Source organism: Acipenser ruthenus, chromosome 14, assembly GCF_902713425.1.
Source record: "Acipenser ruthenus chromosome 14, fAciRut3.2 maternal haplotype, whole genome shotgun sequence".
NCBI lineage: Eukaryota > Metazoa > Chordata > Actinopteri > Acipenseriformes > Acipenseridae > Acipenser > Acipenser ruthenus.
In genome coordinates this window covers 10,021,639-10,047,243 of record NC_081202.1, presented here as the reverse complement: position 1 = coordinate 10,047,243, position 25,605 = coordinate 10,021,639, and the positions used below count along the sequence as shown (strand labels likewise).

The 25,605-nt window shown below is 36.7% G+C and overlaps 1 protein-coding gene across 3 annotated transcripts in view; it reads left to right on the top strand.

Moving 5' to 3' along the window:
• LOC117419767 (contactin-1-like) overlaps nt 1–25,605 on the top strand; it is a 94,606-nt gene that overhangs the window by 23,920 nt on the left and 45,081 nt on the right. Inside the window, exons 1-2 of one of the 3 annotated variants that reach the window (XM_034032843.3) lie at nt 6,855–7,380; nt 21,036–21,165. In XM_034032843.3, the coding sequence (XP_033888734.2) occupies nt 21,111–21,165 (55 nt within the window). In that variant the 5' untranslated portion in view covers nt 6,855–7,380; nt 21,036–21,110. Of the gene's footprint in view, nt 1–6,854; nt 7,381–17,575; nt 17,724–21,035; nt 21,166–25,605 lie in introns of those variants that run through there. The other 2 variants (XM_058985758.1, XM_058985757.1) reach the window with 2 other exon arrangements.

Here is a 25,605-nt window from a genome sequence, read left to right as displayed (position 1 = left end):
TTCCAGAAGAAGTATTATCTTACCTTAAGATCTATTGATTCATTGCGGAAATAAGACACTGCCTTGGCTATTTATCCCACAACCAATATTTCTGTGACAGAAACTGGAATAGTGTATCTATCGCAGCTTTCTGATTACCTAATTTGTATGTACTGTTTACTCTCCATAATACCGCATTAAAGCATTTGGTAATACTGTATTTTGACAGTAGATATTTCTGTTAATCAGAACTCCAAACAAAGAAGTACTATTTATTGATAATCTGCCTGATTTTAAATTGCACCATAAGATGTCATAAAAATTAACATATTACATACAAGTCTTCTAATGCATGTATTATCATCACGCTTTGAAATTTTCATTCAATAATGTTTATCAATCAATGTTAATTGAATCAATGTTACAGTTTCCTTTTTATCTAGAGAGCCTGCAGCTGCTCTCCATTTTACATTTTTGCTTCTTTGGTTACTTTTCTTAACAAGACACAGAATGAGATTGGCAACAGTAATACAACTCATTCTAAGCTGCAGTACAGCGGTAACAGAAGCTTAATGGAACAGCCAGTGCTAAGCTTTCTGACTAAGTGGATTCACTCAAAGTTCATTGGATTATAGGTATTCGTTTTGAAGCTAGACTTTCTGTCAATCAAGGACTTCTCAGTAATGAGGGGTGACTGAAGAAAAAGTAAGATTTTAAAGATTTTCAATTGTATTACATTTTTAATAGTTTACAAATAATGTATGGGATATAATTTAATATAATTCTAATTGTTATTGTTTCTAATTGTCTTTTTCTTTCTTTGGGGAAATATTGATGGCCTATAAAACTGCATTTACCTCTTTTTTAAATGTAAAAATCTATATATAAATTGTCTGATTTTTACAACACTAATTATAAAGACATGATGTACTACTACATGTTGTTTCACTCTTAAACTATTGTTATATTAGATTAACTAAACTGTTGGTGCAGTGCAAAGAGTATATAAATAGGAAAAAGATTAATAAAGTTACAATACTGCAAAATAAACAAGTTCAGTTGTACCTTAGCATCCTTCGTTTATCAATGTGAGCTTGTTTTTTTGCATCTATAGATGTTTGTATGTATGGATTATTTCTATGAAAGCTCGTGACTAAGTTGTGAATAGATTGATTTGACAGAATGGTGGTTGTACGAAACAATTACAAAAATACAGAAAACACCCACAACTAACTATTGATATATCCATGAGCCAAATCTGTGTGTGCATATAGGTGTGATTTGCAGTATTAGGCAAACAGTTTAAACACTTTTTTAAATTCCTTTTAGGAAGTGCAATCTTTTTTACTGGGACTTAGTAGATTGGGCCTTTCATGTTTTATATTGTGTTGCGTCAGACAGTGATGCAGTTGCCCAGACTGATTCTAACCCAGGCCTAACCCAGGCCTAACCCAGAGGTGAAAGGCAGCCCACCTAAGCCTATTGTATTTTGTGTGGTAAATTAAGCAGGTTACCACTTCTTTATATATAAAGTACAATGCAACTGTTACCATGGCTAATTCAGTCAGTTGTGTCACTGTGATGGTTTCATATTATACAGTTTATTGGATATCCATTATGCTCCAGTTTTGTAGTTTTAAAGTATTTGGGAGATGTGCATTTAGAAGGACATAAACAAAATACAAAGACCGATCTGTCCTCTACTCTGAAAAGTGTCTTGTTTTAAAACCCCAGTGCCAGCCAGAGCAGAGAGCTCCATTGTGTTGTTTTCCCTCAAGAGATAAGAACTACAGTATATGGGCACATTGATCTCTTGATGGTTCACTATCTTTCTCTATATCTACATATGAAGTGTGTTGTAAAGAGACGTGGTTTTGACTGGATGAAAAACAAATTACAAGTTGGAAAAACAAACAAAAAAAAACAATCTATGTACCAGTGTAAGTGAACATAATGATGTGTCGTGGGCATGTCGACAAAACAGTGGTTATGGGTGGTGGTCACCTGTTGTCTCTTTCAGACCTTGGCTGAAAGAAGGAAACTGTGGGTGGGGTGTTTCCTGCTTTGCACAAAGCAGGAGAGTAAGGGTAGCGATCGCCTGTCTCGTGTCCATGGCTTGCTAATCATAGCTTCAGAGAGGCTTTCTTCATAGACTGAAGAGGAGCGGCTTCCATTTGAAGATCTCTGTGGAATTATCAGTCCCTGCATCTAATTATGCAAAATGGCAGCGGAACAAGACGTGCTTATTCAAGGCTGTGGACAGCAAATACATTGTGCTGACTGTGTAATCAATGAGGGAAGTTCATACGTTATTGTCTGGCGCCCAACTGTAAGGAAGAAAAGAAACATGGGGCCACTTTTGGCACCCAGAATGGAATGTCCTTTTTATAGATTCGTGATGTCATCATACTGTGATCGTATTGTAGTTTTCTAGAATTTGGAAATGCGCGTTCCAAGCGTGGAACACCTGGAGGGGGTAGGCCACTGCCAATTTGGTATGATTAATATTGCTCCGTGGGTCAAAATGTGTCAAATTCAAGAGATAAATGGAAGAATTGTCATCTTACTGAGACAGAAATAGACTTCCTTATCTCCTATAATCCCGTTGCAATTCTCGTGTTAAGAAATGTTTATCATGCAACTTCAGAACAAACAACACAAAGGCTAATGAAACTCAGTATTAAAAAAAGCCGACCACGAAAGCCCAGAGAGCTACATCAGTGCTTCCTCACTATTGTCAACAGTACATTGTAATTTGAAAATATACAGTACTGTGCAAAAGTTTTAGGCAGGTGTGAAAAAATGCTGTAAAGTAACAATCATTAACTGAAACAGAAACAGCTGTGTAGGAGGAATAAAACTGGGTGAGGAACAGCCAAACTCAGCTAACAAGGTGAGGTTGCTGAAGACAGTTTACTGTCAAAAGTCATACACCATGGCAAGACTGAGCACAGCAACAAGACACAAGGTAATTATACTGCATCAGCAAGGTCTCTCCCAGGCAGAAATTTCAAGGCAGACAGGGGTTTCCAGATGTGCTGTCCAAGCTCTTTTGAAGAAGCACAAAGAAATGGGCAATGTTGAGGACCGTAGATGCAGTGGTCGGCCTAGGAAACTTACTGCAGCAGATGAAAGACACATCATGCTTACTTTTCTTCGCAATCGGAAGATGTCCGGCAGTGCCATCAGCTCAGAATTGGCAGAAAACAGTGGGACCCTGGTACACCCATCTACTGTCCGGAGAAGTCTGGTCAGAAGTGGCCTTCATGGAAGACTTGCGGCCAAAAAGCCATACCTCCGACGTGGAAACAAGGCCAAGTGACTCAACTATGCACGAAAACACAGGAACTGGGGTGCAGAAAAATGGCAGCAGGTGCTCTGGACTGATGAGTCAAAATTTGAAATATTTGGCTGTAGCAGAAGGCAGTTTGTTAGCCGAAGGGCTGGAGAGCGGTACACGAATGAGTGTCTGCAGGCAACAGTGAAGCATGGTGGAGGTTCCTTGCAAGTTTGGGGCTGCATTTCTGCAAATGGAGTTGGGGATTTGGTCAGAATTAATGGTCTCCTCAATGCTGAGAAGTACAGGCAGATACTTATCCATCATGCAATACCATCAGGGAGGCATCTGATTGGCCCCGAATTTATTCTGCAGCATGACAACAACCCCAAACATACAGCGAAAGTCATTAAGAACTATCTTCACCGTAAAGAAGAACAAGGAGTCCTGGAAGTGATGGTATGGCCCCCACAGAGCCCTGATCTCATCATCGAGTCTGTCTGGGATTACATGAAGAGAGAGAAGCAACTGAGGCTGCCTAAATCCACAGAAGAACTGTGGTTAGTTCTCCAAGATGTTTGGGCCAACCTACCTGCCGAGTTCCTTCAAAAACTGTGTGCAAGTGTACCTAGAAGAATTGATGCTGTTTTGAAGGCAAAGGGTGGTCACACCAAATATTGATTTGATGTAGATTTTTCTTCTGTTCACTCACTTTGCATTTTGTTAATTGATAAATATAAACTATTAACATGTCTATTTCTGAAAGCATTCTTACTTTACAGCATTTTTTCACACCTGCCTAAAACGTTTGCACAGTACTGTACATCTCTAAATCATGTCAAAACAAGTTAGTCTGTTTATACTGTACATTTTATACATATACATTATAAATGCAATATTCAAGTTGATATACATACCACCAGATCAATCAATAAACCCTTAATTTACGGTCCTTGAGCATCGGGTCCCGCTGTTGAAAAATATTTTAATACAAAATAATTAGTAGTTATAGCCTTTCGTTGGAAAATGTATTGATTTAAAGTTAAGATTGGAACATATTTTACCAGACACATCTTCATGAAGTTCATGTACAGTGTAGTGATTCTGATAGTCTCAATGCTGAGTAACCAAAAAACAAAGCACATATGAACTTATGTAGTTCTAAAAAGTAAACTTAATTTAATTTGTAGTAGCAGCATGTTGGCACAAAGTTAGAATAGCACACTGAAAATTGTCATTTTGGACCACCCCTAAACAAAAGTATAATTAGACATTTTAAAACAATAAACTTATATTTTAAAAATGTGGTTCAAATGTCTGTAATGTATAAATACATTAATTGGGCCATTAAGCTATTTTCTATTCCTATCCCCTAAAGAATTTTGTTTTTTTAAATATTTTCATTAAAAAAATCCAATCAAAATTCCCCAAGATAAAATGTATATTGTACATATAAACAGACAACCATTGTGGAATGTGTAGTATATTTTATATTGTATATTTAACAATCTTTTTTTTTTTTTTACTTGACTACTTTTTTTGTTTTTAGTTTTAGCATTTTTTTTCATCTGCCACAGCTATCTTGAGAAAAAGCACTTACTGTTCACATATTCACAATGCCTTATATAGATGCATGCAGAAGACTATTCACTATAATTGTAACCATAAAGGTGTGTCCAACTTAAAAGGAAGAAGATCAGGTAGCCTTTGTTAGGAATTAAACTACATTGAAATACATTGACCTGAAACGTGATTGGACTGTGCTGTGTATTGTTAAATTAGATGTCAAAGGAATCCATTTTACAAGTTGACAAAAAAACCTAGATTTAATCACACAATGTTGCTGACAGGTGACTATCACAGAATGTATTTTTTTAAAAGCTGTTTGTGTTTCCATGTAACATTTTGTGCAGACCAAACCGTGGCCCAAAAACTGGACTAGTTTAATTTTTGTGTTTGTGTGATTCAATTCAGATGTAATCAATAGCAATCAATTGCTTTAAATATTGATTCATAATACCTGGGCCTTCATAAGCCTGCTTCATGCTTCACATCTGTTCTTTAATTTAAGAGCTGATATTTTTCAGGTTAGGAAAACACATTTTGACCAGTATTTCTACTAAAAAACATATCTGTACAGATCTGAAATGGATCTCTGCATGGCCCATGCTGGTAAAATCTTAATATATTCAAATTATATAATTAATCAATTAATATATTCAATATTTTCTTCTCTTTTTTTAAAGGGAACTTGGAATGGCTCAGTCAGTGAGTGTCTTAAAAGATGAACCTTACCAACATCTATTGTGTATTTGGCATGGCCAGATTAGATATGTAATGTCAGACATGGACTCATATAAGCAGGTGCTATATCTGTAGTGTGCACCAACTTAGAACCATCTGTTCAAAATGTGCTTGTTTGGAAAGGACACGGTACTGTACAATTCCATTGCTCAGTCCTAGCGTGAGGGATTTAATAAGGTTTTCCAATAAATGTATTTTTGTGAGGGTTAGAGGTTATTTTTTCTGTTTTCCTTGGAAACAATAAGAAAATTGCTCATTCCAGTTTTATATCCTCTCCCAGCTGCCTCTTTGGTGTAAGTCTTTTATGTATGTGGCTTTTATAAGTAGATGGCTTACAAAATGGCATGTTTATTTGTGAGATGTTTTTGTTAATTTAACTTGATGTACAGTATTGTGATGAAAAAAGTTATCCATATACTGTTTAAAGGAGGTATAACTGTAGTGCACACAAATGAAAAAATGTAATTTTTTTTTTTTGGATGTACAAATAACAAGTTTACTTTTCTTTCCATACAGCTGAAGAAGGGATTTTTTCTGAAACATCCTGAAATCAATTATTTGTAATCATTTAACCCTGATGTGCACATCCAAAATATATATATATATATATGATATAATGTTGGATCCTTTTCATACTCTTAATACTATGGGATGGTTTCACAACAGAAATACTTAAACAGATATTTGAATTGATTATCTTTTCTACATATAACAATATGTGATACGTATCTGAAAATCATTAAGAATATCTGAAGTAATCAACATTTAAAACAATCTTCACTGTAATTTGGTGCCTGTTGCTTTGTCCATAACATGGTGGTTTATTTAATGAATGTCTGTATTCATCCGCATCAGCCAGCTTAATACAAATGGTGACCTATATATGAAAGTACCAGTAAAGTAAATGGATTGATAGTAAGCTGTATTACAAATTGATAATAGAAAATATAGGACATGGTAATCAAATTGACAGATGTCACTATTGCTGCAAATTGAACGCATCTATTTAGTTTACTGTCTCGCATAGATAACAGTTTAACATAAAGAGCAATCCCTTTAAAATTGTAAAATGTGTCTACTCTTCTTAAATCAGAACATAGGATATGACTGCAGAAAAGGGGTTAATGACAGGTAGTAATGCTGCAGCACGGGCAGAGATACAGTGAATGCAGCAGGAGCCAAGCACCCTGCAGTGGCGTGCTGAACACACATGATCTGAGCTTGGATTGTGTCTCAGTGCTGTAAAACCAACATCCAAAGCCAGATTTAGGATGGAATATTGTGTGTTGCAGTGAATCAATTACCTCCTTCCTGAATAGTGTAATAGTAGAGTGATCGATAGCACATTACAGGGCTGGCTCACCAGTGAATGCAGGAAACATAGACGCCATAAATTATGCATGCCGTGCTGGTTCTTTAATCTCAGAGCAGTGAGAGGGGGACTTGTGGAGAGAGCAGGGATTGCTTCTTGCGTTAAGAGACTGCAGAGAAGGACTTCATAGTTTCATGCAGGCAAGTGGCAGTAATTCTGATGCCTTTGTTTTCAAGGAGACTGAAAAAAAAATATTTATTTTGCTAAGCATTTTGATCAGCAAGCATTTACGACACACGGTGCGGAAATACTATTCCTACTGCCTAACCACCCTGGGAGTTGCTGTTTGGGCTGAGCTTTGCTCTGAGGTCACAGCTTGAAATCCTTTTAATTTGATGGCTGCTGCAAGATAGACTATACAAAACAATATCCCTGCACTGCACTGAAAGTGGGATATTTACATGGGAGTGGCACGGTGTCTCTTTTTCATGTCCAGAGGCATTAAAAGGTGAGTTGATTTTTATTCTGCTGGTTGTAGGATTGCAGGAGATTAAATGTGCTGAGGCGGGGATCTGGTGATGCAGTGTGGTGGCATTAACATTGACTAGGACCCCTCCACGAGAATACAGAGTCAGGATTTTTTTAAGGTGATGCCTGCTGCTGCAATATTGTTTCTGCACGTGCACAGCTGAGCATTACAGATCCAACCATTACAGCACATGTCGGTCAGTTCTCGTTTTTAAAAATGTAAATAATGTTTAGTTTGATATGTGCACTATACATTTGTGTATAGACACATACTAGATTATTTCTGTACTTCAGTATGTACAATATTTTTTTATAGGTGTGGAATCTAAAATACTGACTTTTTTAAAGGTCACAGTATCCGTCCTTATTTCAGTTTATCTATCTATCTCTATCTATCTATCTATCTATCTATCTATCTATCTATCTATCTATATCTATCTACTGTATCTATATATCTAGTTTGATTAATCTATTGAACTTTCATCTAGTAACCTTGGACAAAAAACATTTTTCCTTGCAGTTCAGACTGAGATAACACAGCTCCACCTATTAGACAGCATGGAAGTGTAGAAGATTAAATCGGTCGGTTTTATGAAGCATCTGTGGTGTTTTTATTTTTAAACTGGTGTCCTTTCAGATGCTTTGGTACATTATATAGCATATTGCTGCATGTAATATAGAACTTTTTTTTTTTTAAATGCATACATGAACTTTGGTACAGTAAGTTGTCACTGCTGCTTTTTGTATTGGCACAAAAAAATCACATGTTCTTGAAAAAATCCACCAAAAGCCCTTTATGACCTCTACTACATACATTTAAATGATATTTAGATATTCAGATATTCTTAGAATATGTTCAATCCACTTGCTTTTGAAGAAACATATCTAACAAATCATCATATGTTCTGCAAATTAAATTTGTCCAAAAAATGACACTGTTGCCAAGTTTGTATTAAAAAACACATTTTTTTTTTTCTTCTAGGAAGCGATTAATAGCATCGCAGCAATGACTGCTTTAGGTTATATAACTGTAGCTACAGTTTCAGATGAGCAGGTAAAATGTGTTCGTAATCTTGTGTGAAGCAGGTTTCTTGCAGTTAGTCACACAAACTCATATTTACTACTGCAGTTGTGTTGCTCTTGCATAGTAATTTCAGTACCAGTAGTAGTAAAACCAATGGGGATAATATTGCATACTAAAATTCTACCAAAATGAAGGCTAAATGGAGATGTTTGAAAAGTTTTCATGGCATCATATTGGCAGCCAGACAAAGGTGCCATATTATGTCTCTGCTTAGAGGACACAATTCCAATTAAACCATATCCATTACTCCAGCTGCTGTTGAAATGTTCAATAAAGGGGTGGTGGCTAAGATTTTATTATCTTGACTTGATTGATAACTCTCTCCATCTTAGCAAACCCTCTACCCTATCCTAAAACACAGATCCCTACCCTGTTATAAAATTCATGTGGTCTTCTCAAACACCAACTCCCAAACCAAGAATGTGAATCCAATTAATACATGTGATCCTACACTTTAACATTTACCACTGTTCAGCTATTTACTTCCTATCAGCAGAAACAATTATTTTATATTAACATGCCAAGAGATACATTATTTTTTTGTACTTGACCCCAATATTGAAGTGGAAGATAAAGGATCTATTATGTTTAGCCTTCAACCCTGTTACCCATTGTACTAAAATACCAGAAGAAAAACCCATTAAGACATCGTGCTTTGTACATTAAAACCTTTACTTGTAGCTTCCACATATTTAATATGCAAAGCTCTGTTGGTTGATTGAATTTAAAAATGAGAATCTTCTTTTGGAACATCTATGGAAATCTGTGCTGTGTCAATGATGAGCAACTTTATATCTTTTTAAATACATTATTAATGCTCAAATCCTTAGAGTGGAAGAGATATATAACAATGAGATGGGTGGAAGAGACACCATGAAAAATGAATGTGGTGTTCTCACAGGACAGAGATTCTTCTGGCAGCAACAGAAGTCCAGGACATTAAAGAGCTGGACAATGAGGAGAGTGCACCATAACCTCTTAGATTAAAGCAACAAAGAACTAGAGTAGAATAGTCTTGCATTACCCTGATCCGCTCAGTTCCTGGGGTATAAACATGCAGGTATAGTTCAAACAATTGGTTCAGTAAATATAAATCGTGAACGCTGAACTACTTGACTGTTGGATTACTTTTGAATTATTCAGCTTTTTAAAAGTAAGTACCAAACAATAAATCACACAATCAATTTGAAAGCCGCACTAAATATTGCAGCACCATCGTTAAAATGTAATCCTAGGGTTTGTTTCTTCTAGCTTTTCTGCAGAATTTCTGGTTGCTATGAGTGATGCTATAGGCCCGGGGAAACAGACAAGCTGACAGTTTGTAAAGCACATTGCATTGAGTTACTGTACATTCTTCCATTTTGTATTCCTTTTTAAACCAAATGGTTGGTGGGCTTGTTCCGATTTCCTTCAGCTCAGTTAACTGATTTATTCAGAATCAGTGCACTGAGATTCAGGCATCTTGTTCACGGGGACTTCCTAAACTCAGTGGGTCATTCAAGTTGTATGGAACAATCTGACAATCAAGGATTTATGGCACCAAGCATTTGCTTATGAATTTGATTAATAATGAAAATCCTTTATGGAACTTTAAATATGCCACATCTTTATATGTACTGCACTGCATAAGGAGTTTTTAATTACTGTATAGTTGAAAATACAAAGAATATGGGAGGATTGTAAAATATATATGTAACTGGCCTATAGTACCTGAGAATTATGGAAATAATGTCACAGAGTTTATTTATCTTTTATTTTTTAAAACCTCTCTTTGGCCTGGCAAGAGGGAGGGGTAGAGCTTGCTTGTTGTGACAGTACTACAGACGATGCTTTAAGGTAGAGGTTTCCACACTGTGTTGGCTCGCGTCTCCCCAATACATTAGGCATCCTGGCTGAGAACCCCCACTCAATAAACCCCGAGCACCTAAATGCAGTAAGTATCTACACTGAACCCCCTTCCTCATTTTATTTGATTCATGACAATATGACCTTTCAACTGTGCCAGCTCCGCCTACTCAACGTGTATAAAGAGAGTAGTCGGGGCAGGAAAAGTTGAAAGGTCATATATATATATATATATATATATATATTGATAGGATTTGAAAAGAATATGGAGGGCTGTTCAATATTTCTCTTCACCTTAATTTGCACATTGTACACTGACAATGCATTCACAAAACATTACTGAAGTCTGGACTGTGAGACAAAGCCTTACTGTGGATTGGGTATTGATACTCTCTCAATGTCTTAGTTATAAAATCTACAGTAGAAAGTGAAAGACATGGCTTAAACATTATGTACCAATTATGATAATACTAGGCTTGGATATCAAGAACCTCTTTATTTGGAGTTAGAAATTAATATTACTTCTTTAACTAAATGTTGCCAAAGCGCCTCAAAAAATGCATCATTAATTTACATACATTACTCCACAGCCTTCCTGGGTCTGTTTAAATATGTATATTTCAAGCTGTTAATGATGATTGACCAAACCCAGCCACCGCAATCTTCTAAATGAGGTATTTAGAATGTATGCATCTCTGACATCCCTACATTGCTGTGGACATGTTGTAGCCAGGAGGGACATTTTATATTTACAGGAGGCTGTGTGGTCCAGTGGTTAAAGAAAAGGGGCTTACAACCAGGAGGTCCCCGGTTCAAATCCCACCTCAGCCACCGACTGATTGTGTGACCCTGAGCAAGTCACTTAACCTCCTTGTGCTCCGTTTTTCGGGTGAGACGTAGTTGTAAGTGACTCTGCAGCTGATGCATAGTTCACACACCCTAGTCTCTGTAAGTCGCCTTGGATAAAGGCGTCTGCTAAATAAACAAATAATAATAATAATAGTCATTTAATTTTCTTTCCAAAGATCTAGTATCTTACGCAATGTAGATTATTTATTTTATATCTGATTTATCAGTTATCAATGCTACAGTGCACAGCAGTCCGAAAACTAAAACAATTTTATTTTGTTCAGAAAATACATGTTAATTATAGAGTTGTCCCCCATTTAATTACAGGTGATAGCCCATTACAGGGCTAGCTTAACTTAAGGCCAGAAGCCCTGTTTCCAGTTTCAAGTGGTGTGTTCAGTTGACCATATTATTTGTAAGTGTGGATTTTGTACATTAAAGTCAAACTATTGTAGAAATTTGGTAACAGTTCAAAAACAAACAAACAAATAATAAAAGATTGTTTAATAAGTGAGTGCTGTTCAACTCAAAAGTCATACAAATAACACAATGGTTATTTTGTAAAGCAAAGTAAAACAAAATGAGAAAATAAGAAAAGTCTTGCAATGAAAGATGCATTCATAACTTGCTTGCCACCCACAGCTAATCATCACCAGGCACATTTTGTTGTCCTCTGTTTTACATTATAACAGAGATAGTCACCGGTAAGAGAGAGCAGATGCTGTTATTCAGACAGAGTCAACTTGTTCTGTCTCTGGAAATAAACAATCTGCAGTGTGACAGACAGTTGTGACTTCATGCATGTTTAATGCCATTTCTTTCGCTCACACTGACCATCCTTCTCCTGACATTATCATTTGTCTGCAGAGATACTGCTACAATCACATTCCTCAGCTCCTTCATGGCCACACCTTCATTTTCAATGAAACACTGCATTTCTTTCTATGGGAACATTCTGGTGTACTGCAGTCATTTTGTAATGAAAAGAAAAATCCTACTGAAAACATGCATTGCTAACTATGGTAAAACATAAACACAATTAACTATAGTTAACCATAGAAGCCGCTGTAAATGCACAGTATCAACATAAAAATGCTAAATTACAGTAATCCGTCACAAGCATTAATACCCTGTATCCTTTTAAATAAGGGATTTAGGGGAGCTCCCTAATAAAAGCTCTATCTCCAAACGATTATTGTGCAAGTATAGTTATTGTTACAGCTGTGTATAATGGTATTTTAAAACAGGATTAATTTATCTGACTTTTTACATATCCGACCTTACTCTGGTCCCACCGCAGTTGGATACGTGACGGATTACTGTACTGTGGAAATTCATTCTGGTTAACTTAAAAGGAGCTACAGTACCTACCTAATTTACCAAAACCTGTTTATACAATATGAATATTTTCTTGTAGTGTAGGTGGTGTTGTCATTATGTAACAGATGTTAAAATAATAAGAATAGCATTCTAATTGTACTGTACTATATAAATGTACAATGTAAAATATTTGCCAGCTATAGCATTTGTCTGTTTTTCCAGCCCAATCTATTTCTCAGTGAATACACTACCAGTATATATGGCAAAGTGCTTTCATCACATTGTATTAATGACTGCATTGTTGAAAGGTCATGGTTTGGCATCTAGTGACTATTTATATTTAGACATAAATCTTGCAGTTTTGTTGTTCTTGTCACTGTTATCTGTTCAGCTTTCCATTTGGTTTATAATGTACATAACAAAGTCAAATACTATAACGCAAGTAGATTATGATGAGCTGGCCAGCCATGGTCTCCATAATCACAAACTCCAGGGATCGTCTCCAGCCTGAACTTTAGATATCAGAGAGAGTTGAAGTAAAAATGACAGTGTTGCTAACAATGGCACTGGGGGTTAACTTTAAAATGTGTGGTCTGTCAATGAACATTTAGTATGATTTATTACTTTTTTTGTATCGAATATAGAAAGCTTCCCCCGCCCCCATTAGTTGACCGAGTTGAGTAATCTAGACATGTCTCCCTGTTCAACTGAATGAATTTGTCTTTTTAAGTATGATTTAGTCACCAGTACTATCACCTGTACCACAGCAGTCCCTTCACTTATAACTGTTTAAGCAAGCAGCATCATTTTGGTAGAAAATAATATAGCAGGAGGGGCTGATTCAGGGGAAAAAGATGTAGTGAGAGTTTGTAAGAGACTGTGCCCTGCGGTGTAAAGGAGATAGTACATGTAAGACGTCAGCTCTATAACTACTGGTCCTAATAAGTCTCTTTTGTACAAATATTAAGATTCTGGGCTGGTACGTGCAGAATACAGAGTTTGTGTCTGTGTATGTCTGGACCGTTTAAAAAATGATATTTCTCAACTGTACCATAATGGCCTGGTATGAATAATTAGCATATAGGTATTTTATTAAGTCTCTTACTTTACAGATTCTGTTTTGTAATTGGTGCTGTGTTTTTATTCTCATTAATATGCAAGACGATCGCGCTAGCTATCTGAGAACAGTGCTTTTAAGCCGACAACATTCTGCGCGTGACTCTTAACCCAAATCTCTGTAAATCTCCTACTGCAGCTTTGACAATTACATTCTGTGCATGCTCTGCACACCCTTTAAAAAAGGACACAACATGTACTGTAGGCAGTGGTACCATGTGTTTTTTTATACCTTATATTCCTACAATCTGGACTGACTGTATATATTGTATGAAGATATATTGTTTTTGAATGCAACTTGGGCTTTAAATATATTACATTTGGATAGCCTTATGGCTGGTGCAGAATGGTGCACAACAAATCAATTCAGTAAGCAATTATTTGAAGCCAAAGACTGACTGGCACCAAGCTTTGTCAATCATTCTACAGTAATGATCACTAAAAGTTATATCCAACAGCCATAGCCATTTGAAATATACATGGTAATATACAAATGGTAAGAATATTTTTCCTTATCACACAGCTACAGTACTTATTATAATGTTAAGTACCACTGTATAGTAAACTTGCAATTTTGCCATTATTTTATTTCTTAGAGGACGCCCTTATCCAGGGCGACTTACAATTGTTACAAGATATCACATTATTTTTACATACAATTACCCATTTATACAGTTGGGTTTTTACTGGAGTAATCTAGGTAAAGTACCTTGCTCAAGGGTACAACAGCATTGTCCCCCAGCTGGGATTGAACCCACGACCCTCCGGTCAAGAGTCCAGAGCCCTGACCACTACTCCACACTGCTGCCCAGCTTTTACCACATCATGGTAAAAGCTATGCTTTTACCATGATGTATTTTACTTTTGTAATCTTTTATACAGTAAAGTGTGCTAGTCTTATCTTGATGTATCTTTGAAGACATCATGAGATGTGCAAAAAAAGTCATGGGGGGACATGTATCAAGATCGATTGACGCAGCGATAAACTGGTGGAGTGTAAAGTAGTGCTCTGCCGCGGCACAAATTTGACCCCATCCCGAATGTATTAACTGGCCCAAAATTAATGAGGCATGGCGTAAACTGCCACATTTAAATCCTTAAATGCGCTGCGCCGGTGCTCAAAATGGGCTACCGGTAGCACAGATTAACAGACAAATTTGAAAAATAGCACCTCCGCTCCAAATGGGCTAGGCCTACCTCAATTGAACAATAGGTCGGTCATTTGGAGAGGCAGAAATTACAGTTCAAAATGGGCTAACCTGTGTTTTAAATAAAATGTATAGGTTTTAACCCACTAAAGCCCAGGTAGCTCATCTGGAGAGGCAGAAATGACCCGTGTTGTCTAAGCATCTTATTATATTATATTATTATTATTATTATACGACAGATAAAACCAAATATACATAATGAAAAGGATAACTTTTATTATACAATGAATATAAACAATTGCACATAATGATATGACCGTTGTCAACCTATAATTTAATCCTCAGGGGGAACAAAAAGGGTAATGCAGACCCTAAGTACTCTCCCTTTTTCTCAGTACTCTCCCTCTGTTCCTGGGTTGTTCACGAAGGTAGAAGGCTGCACTTTCCTTCATAAGAAATAGGACTGCTGCCATAATGCTCTTTCCTGACAGCTGCTTTCTGATTTTCTATGTGCCCAAATAAGACCAATTTAAAATCAGACTTATTTGTGGACCCTTTTAGGGCTGGCGCAGCTGTTCTGCCGCTTCATAAATCTCATTTTAATATCACAGACTTCATTTACAAATGAACCCCATCTACAATTTGCCCATGCATATAATTAAGGCTTGACACACCTTAAAGTGCATAGCTAATGAGCGGCGGAGCAAAATTGTCATGATACATATGGGGCAATTTTAAGCCCGGTGTAAACTCGGCGCTATGGCCTTAATGCCATCGCATACGCTTGATAGATGACCCCCATAGTATTGTGTTTTAGTGTCATTTTCTTTTTTTATATACTGACAATTTTACTAGATTACTTTTTTAATTGGTGTTAGCCACTAGATTTTCTGTAATTTTATGAGGGATAGTACTAGAGGTCTTAATAGTTTCTTTTTTGATATTCCTCATAATGTGGGCAGTAAAGCAACAGTCAGAAATCAAGTGTATTCACCCAGCAAATTATTAAACCTCTGTTGGCTAATTGACAAATTAGAGTTTGTGTGGCTGGGGAGACACATTGAGAGAGAGCAGGAAGCTGAGAGTCACAGCTGCCGCCTGGAGGGTAGTAGCTGAGGGCTGATACACGTTCTAGTTTAAGAGACCATTTGAAAAGACAGTACTGTCTTGTATCATGAACTTCTCCCTTGTATCATGTGTGCATGGTGATAGACAAGCTACTGATAGAAGTTCTGATGCATAAACAATGTACTTAATTAAGTGGAAGCCAAGAAGGGCCAGTGAGTCTTGGTTTTGTTTAGTTTAAAACTAAAATGTTTGGTATCTCTGGTATTAAAATGTGTCAGTGCAGTACAGTGCTGGATGTTATATGTTTATTGTTATTGGTTCTGGTTGGGAATGGCATATTAATAATTTTACTTTGATAATTTGATTAACACCCCAAGCCATTTCCACTATTGCATTTATGAATGTATATTTTTTTTTTTTTTTTTTTTTTACTTTAGACAGTTATCACACTTAATTTGGAAACAGCATGTTGATTCTCAGTGCTTTATTCAATTATTATAGGAGCAGTAATGAACGATTGGAATGTGTCTCTGTATTGTTTAAACTAGCATATCTTTGATCATACAGTAGATAAAAAAAAAAGAAAATAAATTGCAGATGTGAAAAGTACTCTAAGGATCTTTTAGCTTTCCGGGCAATACAATTCATCATAATATCAGTTACAAATCAGTGACCTTGAGAACAACACTGCTGGGAGCCTCTTTTCTCAACCATAAGTGGCCTTGTATTTCCTGTAACCACTTGGCATACAACCAGTGTACAACTAGATTTTTTTTTTTTAATTTAGAGTGCCCAATTATTTTACCCACCGAGTTTCTCCCCAGTTTAGAATATCTAATTGCGCTTCTCTATAACAGCTCAGGAGAACTGAAGGTCAGTGGGCTTCCTCCTATCCCTAATATAACTAAGCCAATTGCCTCTTAACACCTATGAGGTTGAGAGTGGACATTAGCAAGCAACAGGCCTCTGGAGGACAAAGGCCACCCCTGCATGTGTCTGTCTGAGCTCACGAGACACCTGGCCAGTGGGGTCTGCTGTAGCATGCTGACAAGATACCGTCGATTTTTGCCTCCCTTACACTGTAGAATCCCCAAGGAAGACCACCGACTTTGCACAGATAGGACGCAAACCTGCGCTCCCCTGACTATATGACTCACTCTGCACACCATGTGGTCGTGCTTTTACTAGGTGAGTCATTGGGGACCAACATAAACAGATTCTGTCAGAGAAACAGTTTCAACATATTTTTTTTACTTGTTTCATTACTTTTGTCCTTATCCTCAATCACTGAGTTTATAGAATAACAGGACAGAGAACCACCACACCACACCAATGTTGCTTGCCTGCCCCTACGGTCATTTCCTCTCTTTAACACATGCCAAGAACCATGTTCAATGTTTGCTGTGAGAATTATCATACAAATAAATAAAACCTGTTACATTTTGGGGTATTTATTTTCATAACATCCTGATTTAAAATAATTACTAGAACAATGTCTCCCTTTTAATCCTTTAAACAACATTTGCAGTTAACAGCATGAAAGTTGGGGTCTGTTTAAGAGTATTCTAATTTGCATTGTTTATTCATATAAAAAGGGAAAATACAACTGCTCTTGTTGAAAAGGTGTTGCTAGGAAACCAGCAGCTTGAAGATGAAATCCCCACTGTGCTAGTCTCCAGCTGCAAAGCCTAAGCAGTATGTTGGGGAGTGTCTTTACGAGACAGGGAGGAATTGCATTTCATTTCATGTTAGAAATCAATAGTTTACAAATGCTTAATATGTTTATAATCACTGGTGAGTGTTATTTTCAAATACAAACTGCCTGTAAAGTGACACTTTAAAACTGGGTCTTTCTGGAAGAATGTGTTATTTTACACAATATAGAACATAAGGGTAAGTTGAAAACCTTCTTATTTTACAATCCAGACTGAACCATGTATTTTACAGTTATACAGTAGACATGGTAAATGTGGACATTCACTTATTGATAAAAGCAAAGCATTACATCTTCTCATAAATTTGACATTGTTCGTTCACTGATTTGTGTGGACATGCACAGCTTTGTGTAGAAAATGTGCTTAAGATCCCTTTGTGTGTACATTAATGCTCCTACTTTGACAAAGGCAGATTTCTAGTAAACAGCCATCTGCATTCAGTTAAACATGTCCCATAGTCCTTGTAATGTAGCACAGTAAGTAAAGTATGCTGTGTCCTCACCAGAAACATATTGTAAACCTAGACTGGTGTTTATTTTTATTTATTTATTTTTTATTACACACAAAAAAGATGTTGTTTACTTGTACGGTTTTGTTGACGACTGGTACACATTGTAATTTATGATTACAGTACAGAGTTTGTGTCCACTATAACAGGAGTGCAGTATAATATTTTAAATTTGGGTAACGTGTTAATCATACAGTAGTGACCGTACGTTTGGAATGTATAAATATGTAATATACTGTATTGTAGCGAACTCGATTTCATTTTTTTTTTTTTTTTTTACTCAGCAAGTGTGTTTTCAAACTGTGTTTTCAAATGTTGAGCCTTGATTTGCCCTGTAACTTATTGGCCTTTTAAACCAGCTTATTTATTTATTTGTATCTAATTGATTATTACTGTTAAGCATATTGCCATTTTTCAACCAAGCCATGGCTTTAAAGGTGTGTTAATCTTATTTATTTTGTATCCATTTTCTTACTTCTTGTTAGCCGTGCAGAATGGCAGGTATTTCTATGTATTTGTTAACCCTTGTGTAAGCCTTCTACAGTGCACAAGTGAAATGCTGAACCCGATGAGAGATTACATGCTAGAGTATTGAGGAAGACTGCCACCAATCATTTAATTGCAGAATACCTAGAGTTTGTCTTTTGAGGCACACCCCACAGCCAGATTCATGCATTTGTATATCACTGACAGCGAAGTGTCAGTCAGGCTCTGGAGGTGGTACTGTAGATACAAATTAATTAGAAGGAGAAATTACTGGTAAATACATATGTTTGAAATAAAACATGTATTTAAAAGGTTGGAAAACGACAGAATCTTTGATACAAAACACCAAGCACAACACAATGTACTGCAGATCCATGATAGTAAAATGAATGACGTGGAAAGTTAAGAATTAGGTCAAAGCGCAAACAGCAAATGGAAAAGAGCAAAAAGGTACTGAGGCAGCAAATCAAGTGGGAAAGGCTGTTGATGATCAAAGAAACATTCAGCTTTTAGTTTGCTTTGGGCATAACGCCACACATTTGGCAATTAAGAATCTGTGCAGTCATTTAAAAAAATATATCATAAAAAAAAAAATTGAAATTGAAATGTTTTTAAATAGATCAAAAATGTTATATTTAGACCTTTAGTGCTGAGTTTGATAGTGTGGATCACTCAATTTGAATTATCATCTTTAAAACTGGGTTGGCCTGACTGGAACTGTTCTGAACTGGTTTAAGTCCTATCTAACTAGGAGGCTGTGTGGTCCAGTGGTTAAAGAAAAGGGTTTATAACCAGGAGGTTCCCAGTTCAAATCCCACCTCTGCCACTGACTCATTGTGTGACCCTGAGCAAGTCACTTCATCTCCTTGTGCTCCGTCTCTCGGGTGAGACATAGTTGTAAGTGACTCTGCAGCAGATGCATAGTTCACACACCCTAGTGTCTGTAAGTTGCCTTGGATAAAGGCGTCTGCTAAATAAACAAATAATAATAATAACTAGCAGACAGTATTTCTGTTTCTTTAGGGGGGGTTGTATCAGGATTATCCACTATTACTTGTGGTGGCCCCAAGGGTCTGTTCTTGGTCCCATATTATTTTCTTTATAAATGCAACCACTAGTTGAGGTCATTCGTAAACGCAGTGTAAACTTTCACTGTTATGTTGATGACACACAGCTTTATATTTCTGTGAAACCTGGTGACACCGCTGCTATTTCAGCCTTACTGGAATGTCTTGCTAATCAAGTTGGATGTCTCAGAATTTCTTGCAATTGAACTCAGGTAAGACACAAGTTTTTCTGTTAGGCTCTCAGCTGGTAAATTCCTAAAAAAATGTTTTGGGCAACCTGACATCTGATATGAAATCTGTAGGTTATATTTGATTGTGATTTGATTTTAATTATGTTGTGTTTCTGAAAGGAGGACCCTCCCTCTAATCACCTACGTAATCAAAACATTCCGTAACATTCCGGCTATAGCTGTCATCAATCATAGTCATTACATCACAGTTCAGCCAGCTCATGGGGTGGGGGCAGATGGTTCAGAGCCACTTGCCCTGCTCACTGACTATAGCTGTCATCAAGCAACAGTCATTACATCACAGTTCAGCCAGCTCATGGGGTGGGGCAGATGGTTCAGAGCCACTTGCACTGCTCACTGGCTAGAACTGTCATCAATCAATAGTCATTACATCACAGTTCAGCCAGCTCATGGGGTGGGGGCAGATGGCCCAGAGTACCACTTGTCCTGCCCACTGACTATAACTGTCATTAATCAATAATCATTACATCACAGTTCAGCCAGCTCATGGGGCGGCTATCGAGCTCTAATGGACAAGGCCGTGGGCCAAAGTATATTACGTTTCATCATGGACATGGCCATCTGTCAAGTGCAATACAAATCGTTCATTTCAATCTTTTGGTGGATGTCTCCTTTCTTTCTTTGTCTGATGCTGAGAAGTTGATTAATGCTTTTGTTTGGTCTAGACTTGACTATTGTAATGCTTTAGTTGCTGAGCTTCCGCATCTTGCCTTATCATGCTTGCAGCTTGCTCAGCATGCAGCTGCTTGGGTTCTCACTAGAACAAAGAAACAGACCTGCTGTATAACTCTTGTGTTGGCCTCCCTGCACTGGCTTCCAGTGCATTTTAGAATGGATTTTAAAATCTTACTATTGACATATAAAGCACTAAATGGCTTGGCATCGGATTACCTAAGAGAGGTTCTGTCCCCATATAAACATCTGCACACTTTGTGCCTCTCAATGCAATGGATCGCAACAGTGTAAGTGCTAAACTGTACTGTACCTTAATTTGTTTCCTGTACCACAAAAGCTACTTGCATTTAAGTGTCTTAGCCATGTGATCTGCAGTGTTTGCAATCAATGTAACTGTATGGTGTCAGCAGACATACTAAATAATGCATACTGTGCAAAACAATTTCTGAAAGAACAATATTATCTTGATACTTAAACTTGTTTTTTTTCCTCTAATTTTACAGACAGTCGAGTTTAAGCAGAATACAAGACTTCAACCCTTGAACATTGATGCTGTTTCATTAGAAAACTGAGAGAAAATGCAACCCCTGACCTTACACCTTGTTGCTTTGTCATTTATGTTGTGCCATGCTGGTAAGTAACATATTGGCCTAGTAATGGGCTTTTTAACCAAGAGTGTGTTTTCAAAAGTGAATTACGTTGAGGCTAGAATGTACATCTTTCATAGATTACTGTAATCTTTGAGCACAAAGCTGCAGCTGATTGTCAAAAACAGCGTAGTGCTTCATGCAAATGGGCTGCAGTGCAGTAGAACAATAGCAATAGAGAAAATTAAAAGGACAGTTAATACTGCTGCTGACCTCACATATTCTTTCACATCTACTGCCTTATAAAGAATGAATTCCTATTTTCCAGGCTTGTCATTGTGTGCTTTGTTAGACAGTGTTTTGTTCTGGCTAATGCATATTGAAAGTAATTCACGGCTCAGTAAAAAGACAATAATGATGTTTACAGAATAATTTTGCACTACGCCATATTAATTATAAAAAAAAACAAACAATGTTTTGAATCAGTATAATTTTTGGCTACTGGGAACTGAAGAACTTTGTCTGGACAGGTATGTGATTTTGTTCTTGACAAGCCCTGTAAGGGTTATTGAGTGAGTACCACCAAGAAGTAAGTGAAATCAATTCCTGTCTTATCAATTGAAGTAAAGGAGAAATAGAAATAGAGTACCAGACTGATCTGGAGCTGGAGGGCACTATCAAGCCGCAGTGTAGCTCTTCTATTATTTAACTCACATGCAGCCATTGCCCATGATTTCAGTTTGATGCGGCTTTATGGATTCCAGATAAGAGTTGTATTTTAAGAATAATCTGGTAGAAGGTCAGTCCAACTTTTGTATAATTGGAAGAACATCTTTAAAATGGCTTTTTTTCTTGACAAGCTATATACTTTTAGAAAGTAATTGTAAAAAAAGTGTTTAGTGTAGCATATTTTATGCATAAATAAATAGTATATGTAGTTTTATCTGTTGTGGGAAGAAGACGTATGCCATGAGTATTTATGAAGAATATCTAGTTTTCTAAAGGCATTTGGATTATATAATTATATAATGCACAGAACATTTCAAACAAACACATTGGTGAATTTTATCGTCGTTCAAAAACATCACTCTGATATCACTACTGAAATTCTCTTTAAAAAATAATGTGCTGCTTTGCAAACCTGAAGGAAAAAACAACACTAAACCCTGAAACACGTGGCAATTTTTCTGGCAACATCTGAAGCAACTGGTAGATTGCAATATTGCAATGTTCACCAAATTGATAAATTCATAACTGATGTTGTTTGAGAAAACTGCTGTAAACTATCAGTGACAGTTAGTACCATAATATAATAGTGTTATTAGATTATCCATATACAGTACTATACTATATATGTTTACATTGACCAGTTGCTGAGGGAATGCCTTGATGTTTATGTAACAAATTAAAAGTTCAGTTTATAAGTCTGTGCAGAACATTACTTATTCATGCTATGAAAAGGTACTGGATACTTGGTTATTTTATAACATTGATATAATTTTAACCTAATGTAAATAATGCAAATAATACATGAATAACTCCAGATTTTATAGATTTGTTTGGCTCAATAAGTGCATGGACAAATCTTGACATTACAATTTTTTACACATTATTTTTTACATACAATTAACCATTTACATACAGTTGGGTTTTTACTGGAGCAATCTAGGTAAAGTACCTTACTCAAGGGTAGAGCAGCAGTGTCCCCCATCTGGGATTTAACCCAGGAGTCCAAAGCCCTAACCACTACTCCACACTATGTAGCATTTAGAATTCTGGGATATATCCTTCCCTTGTTATTGTTAATTTAAGACATACAGTATGTCCCCCGTCCCCCCGTCCCCCCCCCCTCCCCCCCCCTTATCAAAAGACCTTTGATACTGACAGGCAGCAACTCCTACTATTGTGATCGTAACTGTGAATAAAAGTCTGCAATTATGGCTGCTGACATCTGAAAACCTCTCTGCATAACTGGCTTAAGTGATTTTTTTCATTATGTCCAGCTGAAAGAAAAAGCTGCAACTAATGTACTTCTCAAGCCTATTTTCATTCTGCCAGCAGGTGCTTAAAAATAAGTGAAAATCAAAATTATATTCCTTACAAATGAAAATATAACCATTCGGCATATAAAATTGGAGCAGGGTTTAGGATATTTTGCAGATAGGGGTCTATTCTGACTTGATTTACGCACAATTTACGCACTGGAAGAAGGACTTATATGCCCATATATGGTACTGTATTTACCATTCATGGGCATGTAAACCCTTCTTCCAGCGCGTAAATCGTACGTAAGTCAGAATAGACCCCATTGTCCTTAGATTGTGCTGCCTGGATACACCACCTTATCTTCTCTTTACCAGTGAGTCTCAGTTTGAGCTGGGAGATAGTTTGACCTCTATTTTTATACATTCCTGCAGTCAAGAGAAACCAGAGCCATATGAATATTTTACCAACCAGAATAGTAAAATCAGACGGCTTTTCAAGAGATAATTATAATATGAATAATTAATTTATAATTAATTAAAATAGACAGTGATAGAGAAAAGAGAATTAAAAAAAATATCTTTGTATGAATGTCTTGTTGACTGGTTTTACATTTAAAGGACAAACATTGTTTTGTCAAATATGACTGGTACCGATTTTATGATCTGGTCTAACCCAATCAATAAATGTGCTAGATATAAGTTTATGCCAGAAATACTGATAATAATATTTTATCCATATTATATCCATATTTTAATGCATACTCTGATGTCATGTATTAATAATAACTCAGTATTAATACATCTTTCTGAATAATTGCATATATAACTAAGTAACTGTTACATTTAATGAAAGCCCTGTCATAAATTAAGCCTAAAATAGAAATTTAGTCCATTTATTTTTCGAAAGAATGCTGTGGAGAGACAGGTCAGGCAAAAAAAAAAAAAAAAACCTGACCTGAGGTTACAGTATGTTATAGTCTATAAAACATTTAGACAGAAGGTGACCACATAGGAATGCAAAGCATGTATTGGTATGCAAATGATTGTATGTAACTATATCATTTCACATCTTATTCATTCCACTGTTTACTACAGCACACTGCTCCAAAAATAAATTGTTCAGCGATGTATATATGAAGGCATTAATACAGGATTTCAGGAGTTTATAATTATTAGTAATTAGTTATTGACACTTTGTTATACAGTAGTCATTTCATGGTCTAATACAGCGGTTCTCAAACTGTGCTTTATTTTGGTGGTATAGAATTTTATACAGATAGCTGATGATTAAGTATACCATGAGAACTATTGTAAAGTATAATGTTGTAATCAATACTACAACTAATATTCGATATTATTATTAACTTTATTACACATGTTCTCATAGCATATCTGATTCTGAGCTCATGACTCGGTTTCCATCATTGTCACGTGGAAAGTACTGTACCAGAATCCAGTGTGTTTTCTAAAAATGTAGTACAGTAGGCTAGTAGCAATCGTTTAACCTCCAGAAATGGATTTGTGGCTGAAAACGGGATCTTTGAAAAAGAAAACAACACATAATCAAGTCAGTGATGATAGTGAGATCAGTGAAAAGTCAGAAGTCGAACATGCGACTACAGCAAGTGGACATCCATCTGCAGAGGATTTGAGTGCAGGTCCGTGTGTGCCAGGTACCAGTACGAGTGGAAGTATCGGTAATGAAAATAGAGCGAAATGCCGAAAAACAGGAAGAAATATATTAATTTGGGCTTCACATGGACTGGTGAACAAAATGAACTAAGGCTGAAATGTTTGTTATGCTACGAAGTGCTTGCTAACAAAAGTTTGAAGCCTTTAAATCTCTGGCGTCATTTGGAGACAAAACATGCTGCTTTCAAAGATAAACCTGAAGTTTTTCTGCGTAAACTCACTGAGTTGAAACCAGGGAAAACAAGTAAATGTAAAAGCCCTGGAAGCTTCATATTGTGCCAGCCTTCGAATTGCCAAAGCAGGGAAGCCACACACTATTGGGCAAGAACTTATTCTGCCTGCAGCTAAAGAACTTGTGTGTATAATGTGCAGAGAGAAGACGGCAAAGCAGTTAGATTCTGTGCCTCTTTCAAATGACACTGTGTCATGCAGAATTCGTGATATGGCAATGTTAAAGACGTTCTTGTGGAACGTATGAACAGCAGTAGGTATTTTGCATTGCAACTGGATGAGACCAATGATGTCGCTAACCTTGCAGATCTTCTTGTTTACATCAGGTATGAGTGGGAAGGGAAAGTACTGGAAGATATTTTGTTTTGTCGTTCACTGCCAACAAGAACAACCGCAGAACATATTTTTCAGAGTTTGTGAAGGAACACGGTATTGATTGGCAACGTTGTGTCAGAGTATGTACTGACGGTGCACGAGCAATGACAGGAAGACATAGTGGGGTAATGGCTTGTATCCACAAAGTGGCACCTAATGCGAAATGTGTGCACTGTGGCATTCATCAAGACGCACTAGCTGTC